This window comes from Xenopus tropicalis, chromosome 6, assembly GCF_000004195.4.
Source record: "Xenopus tropicalis strain Nigerian chromosome 6, UCB_Xtro_10.0, whole genome shotgun sequence".
NCBI classification, from domain to species: Eukaryota; Metazoa; Chordata; class Amphibia; order Anura; family Pipidae; genus Xenopus; species Xenopus tropicalis.
Window position 1 is genome coordinate 56,907,861 of NC_030682.2, and position 12,273 is coordinate 56,920,133.

Consider the following 12,273-nt stretch of genomic DNA (forward strand, 5'->3'; position numbering starts at 1 on the left):
GGAAGATTTAAACTATGAGGTGAGACTGTCAGGGTTGGGGTTGTTTTCTCTGGAAAAGAGGCTCTTGCGAGGGGACATGATTACTCTGTACAAGTGCATTAGAGGGGATTATAGGCAGATGGGGGATGTTCTTTTTTCCCATAAAAACAATCAGCGCACCAGAGGTCGCCCCTATAGATTAGAGGAACAGAGCTTCCATTTGAAGCAGCGTAGGTGGTTTTTCACAGTGAGGGCAGTGAGGTTGGGGAATGCCCTTCCTAGAGATGTGGTAATTTAAGAGGGGCTTGGATGAGTTCTTGAACAAGCAGAATATCCAAAGCTATTGTGATACTAATATCTACAGTTAGTATTAGTGGTTGTATATATAGTTTATGTATGTGAGTGTATAGATTGGTAAGTATAGGTTGTGTGTGCTGGGTTTACTTGGATGGGTTGAACTTGATGGACTCTGGTCTTTTTTCAACCCTATGTACTGTTTATTGTTTTCTATGTGTACCTACACTAGTGTTTATGCCACCTCCTATAAATACACCACACAGTGGACATATTTCTTCTAAAGCAAAGACTGAAGAACAGATTAAACTTGCAGTACGGCACACACTGTACACATAGGCATAGCATGTAAAAGAATATAAAATTTCTATGTCTGAAAGAGGTGTATGTCACCACCAGACCCCTTTTGTTGTTCCAAGTACAAGCCCACCACTAACACACATCTGCTACAGTTACAATAAACCAGCTATCTCTCAATTATATAATGAAGCCTCTTATGGGATTATGTGATTCAATTTGTGCTATGGAGGTAAAATCAATTAAATCTCTATAAACTAGCTACAGTAAAAGCGACATTCATAACTAAGTATATATGACACCAATATCCCTTCATATAATCACATATAATATTTCCTGACCGGTGTTGCTAGTTGCTTACTCCAGAAGTTAGGCGTATCCTGTGTGAATGAAACATGCAGGTTTATAATCCCGCTGCTTGCACCAAGACCTGTATAACTAAGGGGACTGTTTCACAAGTAGGGAGTTTGAAATCAGACTTTGCAAGTTTCTTGGACACCTGATTCATCCGTTTCTTGCTCCGTTGGCCAATAGAAAAACATTTGACCTGAAAGCAGTCTTTTGTATGCCCATCCAAGCTGGACCCAATAAAGCCCTTATTGGGTTATATGAGAGACTTTCCATAGAAGGCAGGCCGGCCACCATTGTATCACGTAGGTTTTCTGGTTTATATATGTGTATATTGACAGACATATTGGTAGATGGTTTAGAAGCAGGGCAAGCAAACAGGAACAGAGCTGCCAATCAGTGGAATCTCAGGGTAGTGATTACCGTAGGGCCGCCAGGTGGTGGGGGGGGGGGGGGTCAAACTTCCCCTACCCAATCCCTGTGCAACTTTACCAGGACTAAAACTTCAGCGACAAATGATCAGTAAGGAAGGCTGTGTAGGGGAAAGGACCTGCAGGCACCAGAGCTCCCGTCCTCCCTTCCCAAGTCTGCAGCTCACTGACAGCAGGGGGGCACTGCACTGCCTTTCTCCTAGTCACCCACCCATCTATCATTCTCTGTTCCATACTCCCACTTCTAATGTGCCTATCCCTCCTCCATACCCCCCATACCCCATTCCCTAAGCGCCATTTACAGGTCTTTTTCTCTCCTCCCTCACTCCTGTGTGCCATTCTCTCTCTCTTTGTATATGCCATTCTCTCTCTCTTTGTATATGCCATTCTCTCACCCACTTTTAGGAGTCCCAGACCTATTACCTCTTTCCCTATGCATCATTTTCTTAAACCCCAAGTGCCAATAGCAACCCAGCCTCTCTCTCAGATACACTATTATTTCATGTCCAGTGTGCCAGTCTCGGTAGGTTTCCTCTCTCCCTGTCATCACCTATTTGCAGATTTTAGCTCTTTTTCGCCTCTCCCTATATGTCACTTTCATCCAACCACCATGAGTCAGTTACTGCCCTTTTCATGATTCCATTTGCCATTTTTATTTCTTGACTAACTGTCAAGAAATAAAAGAAACTGTTTGTGTACCTTAAACTTATACTACCCCGGCCCTCTAGATGGACCCTTTTGTATTCCAGTGTTAAATAGTGTCAGTTACACAGTCATCTGTACTGAGAGAGGGTGAAGGAGAGAACAAGGGCTCAATGCATATGTGAAGGGTGGAAGTGGAGTGAGCTGGATGGTGTAGGTAGCACCGGTGCCATAATATAATATTCCTTTTCGAATTTCCATTACAGGCTGTACATTTATCAGATGTACTATATATGTGACCTTAATATTTACATTTATAATATTTTCACTTCATAATGTTACTGTCCCTGCTTTGGCATTAAGGCTAATGGCACATGGGTCATTTTCTATGCTGATGTACAGTATATACAAATGCAGTCAGCTGTCTTCCATCCCCTGTATATATGTACGCTGGACAGTAAATGGATACAGAGAGCAGATTTCAGCATGACAATGCATAAGTTAGTGTTTCTGCCCAAAATCTACTTTGGGTGCGCTTACACGCTGATCCTTTGCATACACATAGAGGAGATGAAAGACAATGGGCCCGATTCACTAAAGTCCGAAATAAGGAGTGCTATTTATAGCATGCGTTAAAAATCTTATCACTTCTTATTTTTCACTCGATTCACTAAAAGGACACTTGTCATAATTAAGAAGCGATATTCTTGGCGTTATTTATCTTGCGACGACATATTTTCAAGCAATATATTACGCAGCGCACAACATATTACGCAGCACGTTGCTTGAAAATATGTCGCCAAGAACATCGCTTCTTAATTATGACAAGTGTCCTTTTAGTGAATCGAGCGAAAAATAAGAAGTGATAAGATTTTTAACACATGCTATAAATAGCACTCCTTATTTCAGACTTTAGTGAATCGGGCCCAATGTATCACCCTTGGCATATATATAGCAGAGAAAACCACTCATTCTATTGGCCTAAGGGTGATGACAAAAGGGGCAAACAAATCTACTAAGAAACCCCTTATTTTGTAGGCAGTGGGAATCACACTGGTAAAACAGATTGTTTGAAAGGACCACATGTCTCTGTTTGGGATGTGCCTTACAGTCCCCAGGCCCACCAACTGACTTCCTGCTGCAACAGATCCGCAGAAGGAGCCTTGATCACTGACACTGGCCCTCCTGCACACAAAAACAGAGACCCTTATTTACAACTTTTGCACACTTCTGCACATATTTACACACACATACAAGCACACATAAACTATTTTTTTACTTTTTTTATTCTTCATTTCATAATTTTGTCTTGATTTTTGTTTTATCCTTGCATTATTGCTCATTAAGTTTTTAGTGTAGCTTTGCAGTTTGATAGTTTGGAGTAAAAAGATGCCTTTATCCATTTTGGATTTGTAAAAACAGTAAGGTTATTTATTTTCTTTCTTTTTTTTTTCTTGTAGCATCACCATTTTGTCATTTATCTGCTTCCAGGTCCAGGGTGGCACACGTGGGCATCATGTCTACTTCAGTAAGTGCAGACAATTTCTTCACTGCCTACATTACTGTATTGAACTTCATGTTCTTGAGGGTTATTCTATCCCAAATTTCTTGGGGCAGTGGGGACCCACCAATCAAGTTTAAAATATAATAGTTGCCCTGATTATAATGTGCAAATTGCTAGTAGCTAAGGTCTTTATCAACAGTGAAATATTCTCTGATGGGATTTTGCAACTAAAAGAAGTATACCTTATACTGTATATTGTGTCTGCATTAAAAAATGGACACCGTGGGGTGTTTCTTAGATGTGGGGCTTAGGTTCTCATTCCTATCTACTGTAGCCTGTACCATCCCTTCTAAATGGAGGAGACACTACCATGTAGTGGGGAAAATAGGTTAACATAAGTGCATTTCAAAACACTTATATATTTTATGGACACAGGATATATATACGTCACTCCAGCAATTGCAGTCATTCAATGAGTGTAAAGAGTCATAAATTATATTTGATCAGGGGGCTTCAGGATCTCCTGTGACAGCAGATCTGATGCCGCCTGAAAGAGACTGAGGCCAAAAAAAAGAGAACTTTGTTATCAGACACATGGGGGGCGAATGTATTAAAGTGCAAATTTTTACCATGTTCAACTCCAAAGTTTGCAAAAGTTTGCATTAATATGTCAGACATATTTTTATGTCATCTTGCAACTGGACCTGATAGATAACAAGTGCGACCCATGGAAACAAAAGGCCAAACAGATCAGCAACAAAATTACAAGGCTGAAACCACTCAGCAGGTGATAATTTGAATGGTGTTTTTCACATCTGTGTGCCTTTCTATCAATAACTTTGTACAGTGCCTTTTGAGCCTTCATCATTTTTATATGTAATACTTTTACCTAACATACAGTTAGTGGGTGTTGCCTACATATCTGCCAATTTTATATACCAAGAGATTCCAATTTGAAACATTTCATACTTTCTTATGACTATCTGGGTACCTGCTTGGACCATGCCACTGACAAGACTCTTGCCTGATTACATTTCTGAGCACATCTTCAAAGACTTCTGAATAACAAATATGACCAGTAACTATAGTTCCCCTGTTCCACAAAGGTCTTGTTGCGAGGTCCAGCAATAGTACATTGCATAAAAGTTACTTTGCTTTGTGTGTGATGCAGACTGCACAGGGGGGGATCACCTTGTGTAGAAAAGGGACAAATGCCATCATTTCTCTCTAGTTTATATTAAAAAAGACCAACTCTTTTACTGAAAGTAAATATATTGTTTAGTCAAAAGAATATTCAGAATGTCTGATGGTCAGTCTTTTTTGACCAAATGATCTTGCGGTTGAGTGGAATAATGGGCTACTCCAGAACCCCCCTAATCTTGTAGGCAAGAATAAATAAAATATTTGCCAGCTTTCACTCTGGGCTAAAACTGATCATTAACTTTAAAAATGGGTCATTTATTAGAGCTCCTTTAAGATCTGTTTCGGTCAGAGTAACATTTCAAATGAAAGGTGCAGGTGTTCTAACGGCCCCTTCCAGAAGCGCAGTTAATGGGGGGTAGCAAACCACAGCCCTGCAATCACACAAGCAAAGGAAGGCTTCACTTCCCCATCAGGTCAACCTAGCTGCTGATTGGTTCTTATCCTACAGTGCATTGTTCTGAGTGCCACCAGCTCCCCTGCACAGCACGGGAAAGAAGGCAGCAGGAAATTAAAAAGATAATTGGGACTAGGGTTTTTGGAGAAATTTTCAATAAATCAGCAGCAAACATATCTTTTTTTAAGTACGTTCCTTCTATATTCAAAAAGTATATTGCAGTGGTACATTTTTGTTTTTTACACAATACATCCTGTAATATTTTATACAGTGTAGACATAATCAGTGTGGCCAGGAGCACTTAAAAACTGTGCTAATTGAAAATTGTTGAAGACTTCTCATTATTTTAAAAACCTTCAATGTTTAATGTGCATTTAAACACGTGTTCTCATGGAGACACATGTACAAATGATGTACAGTACTATAACAAAGCAATGAGACTCTAGCCCACATCCACAAGAGCTGTTGTGTTACTCTTTGTGTGGAAGAAAACAAAGCAGATGACTCCAATAATGCACAAAGCTCTCATCACTGGGACAGATGTCCTTAAGCATATAACAAAAGGGAACAGCATGCTAAAGTATTATGTTGGCATAATGCGCTGTGTTTTCTTTTATCTCCCACACTGCAAGAGTATGTGGGCTCTGTGGGGAATGTAATGACCGTGTCAAAGGGATATTGTTTTCGTAGCTGCTTTAAATATTAATATATCATTGCCATCAGTTTTCATCTACAAATTAAAAAAAACTTTTTGTATGTATGTCCCATCTCATGCTGCTGATGAGTACCAATGGCATCACAATCATATGTATACTTTTAAACAGGTGGTCAGGAAATGGTGCCTGCCGATTGGTTGGTAATGGTTACCGCACTTCAGCAAACTGTATTTTATCACAGAATTTGTATGTAATTTGTATGTTTCATGTATACACCCTTCTATTTTTTAGTGCTGCACAATAAGTGGACAATTTACAGCTATATGGTGATAATACTGCCGAACCCCCATTTTACGTTTTTCAGGGGACTGGAAAAAAATGGTGTAAAATCCAGGAAAATGCATTATATATTAGTGGGACCACAAAAAACAGTAAAATGAGGGAAAATTTCAAATCAGAGAATTTAAAAGTGAGGTTTCACTAATAATAATGATAATAATACTTAACTGATAAATCATACCTGCCACTGGACATTTTTGCAGAAATTGTAATGGCTTGTCTGGGGTTGATGGAGTGCTTATTGGCCATTTGTAATTGATCTTACTGCCATGCAGTGGTGATCCTGGGGCTTTTGCCGCCTGAGACAGCAGCCCGATGCCGCCCCCTCTCTCCCAATCCATGCTTGCAACTTTAGCATTGGAACGGGTCCTAAGGGGGCCACATCGCTAGTGCAGGGAGCACTATTGCACTCTCTGCACTAGAAGGGACAAATTTTTATTTTAAAAAACAAAAATTCGGCTCTTAAAGTTACCAGTGGCGGCTTTTTGCCTCATGGCAGAAGTGGCCCTGCTGGCATGTCTGGGGTTAATATGCTGATTATTAATTTTCTCTGTTATTTAGAGGGGTGGTCACAAAGTGGGCATGGTCAAAAAAATTGCATGTCTTATCTTTCTGACCCTCTTTCTATTTTTCAAATAGTGGGAGTCTGATGGGTATCTTAACTTAAGATAACTGCAATTCTATTTACATGTAGTAATTCTCCTCTTCTGCTCTTCTGAAGAAAATGAATAGTTAGTGGGGCCAGTCGCTCTTTGCAGGTTGGCACTGGAGCAGGGTGTATAGCTTAGCCTCTGACTGTCTGAATGCTGAAATAGCAATCTGCACCTCTGTCTTTCCAGCCTCTGTGTTTTAGGATAAAACAAAATACATTGGTTTATAGCATCCTGAATATTATATTAAGGAAATCATAAAGAAGAAAGGGTTAAGCTGCTTTAGCAAATGAGCATTACTACATAAGCAGCATCTGGTTTGGCAAGCCTGTTGGCTGAATGTGTGTGTACTGCGGGTGATATTTCTGACAGTCTGGTAAAAGCTGGCTGGGTTGACAATTGGGAGTAGTGTGTGTGTGTGTGTGTGTGGCTGCAAACCTCCTCCCCTGAGTCTGTCCTATCCATTAATTCATCAGTGGATCACAGGGAACAATTCAGCTGCTGCAAAGACAAAGGCTGTGGGGGATTACAAATTGACTTTTCCAGGTATTTAATATATGAAAAGTGCATTGTCTTTTCTCAGTGCTTTGTTCCTTGTGCGGTTTGTTTTTTTGCACTGCAAACTGGTTACTGAATGAGAATGGAAAGGCTGCAGGTACTATGTACTGCTGGTTTGCTGGTAATATCGTAATGAAGGAGAACTGAATGTTATTGACATGGGGTTGTTGTGGTCTACTTGCTTTTTCTTAAATGTATCCTTGAGCACAGTAGTCTGAGGTAGAACATGTATTTATTTATGATTAATTTTTGCTATGGAATAATTGCATTGTGTGTGTGCTGAATAGAAAAATCGATCATTTCCTCTTAACTGTAGCTATTAAAATCACTGACTGCTTCATACTCAGCCTTTCTGAACAGGCAGCATTTAGCTGTTTTCATTGGGTATATGTGCACTCCTTTAACCCATGTAAGCAGATAATGTCCAGCAACCCTTTTTGTATGCCCCAGGCATTAGAATGAAATTGAGCTGCCCAAAAAGAGGCGTGGTGGCTTCTCTACAGGACTGAATCAGAAACTGTCATCCCTGCAAGAGCTGCCTCACATGGATGTCATGGAGGAAGGATTGTGGAAGCTGCCTGGGAGCTGGTGATAAATACTATGTAGCTGTTCATTGAGGCAATAGCTTTGTCACTACAGTGAAATATACACTATGCCTTTCATGCACACAGCAAACACATCCCAGGATTTTTAAAGATACAGTTCTGCTCTTTTGCTTTAAAGTTGCACATGGTTAATCTTCAATAAATGTAAATTATTATTGCTTATATATTGGACGGGTTAGTCATTTTACTAACAAGTATTTAAAGCTCTATTAGATTTAGTGTATAAAGCATTAACTGCCTTACACTTTGAGCTTACAATTGAATTTTGATTCAAGACCCATAGGGTAATATGTTGGAGGAGGAGCGGGTGTCACCCTTCATAAAGTGCTGCTGCCATATGAGGACCATTCAGAATGCCTTTAAAACTGTCACATCGGTCAACACCCCCTACAAACATTTATCTCGAGTACATGTATATATATTGTTTGGGCCCTGCTATCCAACGCCTACTGGTGCCAGGCAGAGGTGGCACCTAAAATAATACAAAATAAACAACCAACCTTGTGGTAGGGGATGGTTATAAATGTAACTTTATACTTTGAAGAATTTAAAAACTTTAGAGATTTTATAGAGAAAAGAGAAGCGAGAACAGCATTACTAGGCTAGGGAGCCAGAGAACAGCAGTGCTGGGCTAGGGGGCCAGAGAACAGCAGTACTGGGCTAGGGGGCCAGAGAACAGCAGTGCTGGGCTAGGGAGCCAGAGAACAGCAGTGCTGGGCTAGGGGGCCAGAGAACAGCAGTACTGGGCTAGGGAGCCAGAGAACAGCAGTGCTGGGCTAGGGAGCCAGAGAACAGCAGTGCTGGGCTAGGGAGCCAGAGAACAGCAGTGCTGGGCTAGTGAGCCAGAGAACAGCAGTGCTGGGCTAGTGAGCCAGAGAACAGCAGTGCTGGGCTAGGGAGCCAGAGAACAGCAGTGCTGGGCTAGGGAGCCAGAGAACAGCAGTACTGGGCTAGGGAGCCAGAGAACAGCAGTACTGGGCTAGAGAGCCAGAGAACAGCAGTACTGGGCTAGGGAGCCAGAGAACAGCAGTACTGGGCTAGGGAGCCAGAGAACAGCAGTACTGGGCTAGAGAGCCAGAGAACAGCAGTACTGGGGGCTAGGGGGCCAGAGAACAGCAGTGCAGGGCTAGGGGGCCAGAGAACAGCAGTGCTGGGGGCTAGGGGGCCAGAGAACAGCAGTGCAGGGCTAGGGGGCCAGAGAACAGCAGTACTGGGCTAGGGGGCCAGAGAACAGCAGTACTGGGGGCTAGGGGGCCAGAGAACAGCAGTGCAGGGCTAGGGGGCCAGAGAACAGCAGTGCTGGGGGCTAGGGGGCCAGAGAACAGCAGTGCAGGGCTAGGGGGCCAGAGAACAGCAGTACTGGGCTAGGGGGCCAGAGAACAGCAGTACTGGGCTAGAGAGCCAGAGAACAGCAGTGCTGGGCCAGGGGGCCAGAGAACATCAGTGCTGGGCGGGGGCAGAGAACAGCAGTGCTGGGCTGGGGGGCCAGAGAACAGCAGTGCTGGGCTAGGGGGGCCAGAGAAGAGCAGTTCTGGGCTAGGGGGCCAGAGAACAATAGTATTGGACAACAAGGTCTATGTCTGATCTGATGTGCAGTCAGGGAAGCTATATAGAAAAGAGTAAGCCTAAGAAACGCTCCTATGGATTAATTCATAAAGTGGGCTAAGGTAACCTGTATTATTCTGCGGTGCTTGCCCTTACATATTGCTTGTAAGAAAGCAGCTTATGTGACAGATTGTGACATGATTCCCAGACATAAAAATCTATTCTGTGTCCTCTGCAGGAAGGGGTTGTTGTGTGTGACTATAACAGAAGGGTGGGGGCGCGGAGTGTGGCTGCGTGTCACTGCCAGGCGTCTTCTCTGTTTACACAGTAAAAGAAAACTGGACGCGTTGCAGTAACTGACAGCGAGTGCCTAGTATTTTGTCCCAGCCGGCTCTCCGTGAGGGAGATGGGAGAGAGCGTGTCAAAGCGACTGAGGCTGCAGCTCGGAGGGGAGGCGGAGATGGAGGAACGTGCCTTCCTCAACCCTTTTCCGGACTATCGGCCGCCACAGCCTGCACTCGGCACCGGGGCTGAACAGGAAAATCTGGAAGAAGATGAGGAAGCTCTGGGGGAGCTGGACCTGCCTTTTGACAGGGAAGGGAAGGTTAGTACGTCTATGTTTCTCTCGCTACATGCACGCTGCACGCATAATTCACATTTATCAGTAATATTTAATGTGGAACGGAAGTGTTCAGCTAATATTGCAATTGCCCCAGCAGCTGAGTGTCGGGGGTGCTACTGGGACTGGTAGTGCTGCTGGGACTGGTAGTGCTGCTGGGACTGGTAGTGCTGCTGGGACTGGTAGTGCATCAGCAGGTGGAGTTCACTCGCTGCGAAAACTATGAACCACTTGTTATATTAGACCTGTTCTACCGTGGGCTTCCGTGTGTCCGTGTGTCCGTGTGTCCGTGTATGTAGGTATAACAGGGACAGAGATACATTAGGCTGCGCTATGAATATCTGTAGTTAGCTTCCCACCTCGCCACTTGAATCTGTGACCACATTAGGCCTTGCACAGATCTCTTCTTGTTCTGTAACTTTCGTTGGAATGAATGCTCATCATAAAAATGGAACCTGCTGTTAATATGGGCACCCATGTTCAGGTACAAAATGTGTTGGGTTTTCACAGTATCAACCAGAAGGGAGCTAAATTGTCCCAAATTGCTGGCTAGGTGTTTGGTACTTTGAGCCACATTTTCAACTGGTTTCAGTTTGGTGGAAAACCCAACAACTTGTTAACCCTAAATTACACACATGCCCTGTCACTAGAGTTGACTTGCATGCTATCTGTTTTTCAGCAGTCACATATGAATTCAATAGACACAAGTTGCCCTCTTGAGCTACTGCTTCAAATACATCTTCTGTCGGATTAAATGTTCTGACTGTAGTAGGGTTCATTTACAAGTGCATGTCCCGAAGCTAAAATGACGGCACAACTGAGTATGTATGGATGCTATACTCAGAGTTAGGTACTTTATTACTGACATTATTTGTGATTTGCTGTGAGCACAATTGCACTATTGCCTTTTCTGATAAATGAAAGGAGAAGTAAAGGTAACATTACATGGTTACTGCTTTTTTTTTTGAAGGTGACCAATATCAGACTATAATGTTGCTTCAGCTAGATAACTTCCCAAAACTGATAATCGGAATTTTGTTTAAGTGGACTGAAATGAAGTGAAACATACCCCTTACTTTACGTTTTTCGCTGTCCTGTAGATCAGAAGTAGCTTTTCACGGCGCTTGCAGACAAAAATTAGTGATTTACTTCAGCAAATGGAAGAAGGCCTGAAGACTGCTGACCCACATGACTGCTCTGCTTATACAGGATATACAGGTAAGTACCATAAAACCAAATTTTAAAACTGCGGTAGGGAAATATTTAGAAAATCCTATTGACTGCTTCTGCTGTGGCGGTCTAGTCCATAATATTTGTAGTACAGGTATGGGACCCATTATCCAGAATGCTCGGGACCAAGGGTATTCCAGATAAGAGTTTTTTCCATAATTTGGCTCTTCATACCTAAAGTCCACAAAAAAATAACTGAATCATTAATTAAACCCAGTAGGATTGTTTTGCCCCCGATAAGGATTAATTATATTTTAGTTGGGATCAAATATAAGGTACTGTTTTATTATTACAGAGAAAAAGGAAATCCGTTTTAAAAATCTAAATTATTTGATTAAAATGGAGTCTATGGGAGACAGGCTTTCCGTAATTCGGAGCTTTCTGGATAATGGATTTCTGGATAACAGATCCCATACCTGTACAGTTATGAAATCCCTTATCTGGAAACTTTGTACGTGATCCTTACTAAGCTGGATAAATTCATGTTGGTGGCAAAACAATTCTATTGGGTTTATTTAATTTGTAAATGATTTTTAGCAGACTTTAGTTATGGTGATCCAAATTATAGAAACTTTCCTTATTTGAAAAACCTTAGCTAGCATTCCAGATAATTGATCCTATGCAGATATGGGACTTGTTATCCAGAATGCCTGGGGTTTTCCAGATAAGGGCTTTTTCTGTAATTTAAATCTCCATACTTTGTCTACTGAAAAAACATGTAAACATTAAATAAACCCAATAGAATTGTTTTACCTCCAATAAGGATTAATTATATCTTAGCTAGGATCATGTACAAGGTGTTGTTTTATTATTACATTGCAATTTAATTGATTGAAATGGAGTCTATGGGAGAGGGACTTCCCATAATTCAGAAATTCCTGGATAATGGTTTTCCAGATAATGAATCCAATATCTGTATTGTCTTTAATATTGTGCTGTCTCTAAGCCCATACAACCCATTTGCTTGTAAAAAAACTGT

General features: G+C 41.9%; 1 protein-coding gene across 3 annotated transcripts in view; it reads left to right on the forward strand.

The window, feature by feature from the left end:
• Positions 1-7,111: 7,111 nt before the first annotated feature.
• Positions 7,112-12,273, forward strand: part of lancl2 (LanC like 2) — a 26,839-nt gene continuing 21,677 nt past the window's right edge. Inside the window, exons 1-4 of one of the 3 annotated variants that reach the window (XM_012964859.3) lie at positions 7,112-7,283; positions 7,746-7,883; positions 9,774-10,049; positions 11,165-11,282. In XM_012964859.3, the coding sequence (XP_012820313.1) occupies positions 9,852-10,049; positions 11,165-11,282 (316 nt within the window). In that variant the 5' untranslated portion in view covers positions 7,112-7,283; positions 7,746-7,883; positions 9,774-9,851. 3 annotated transcript variants of the gene reach the window in all.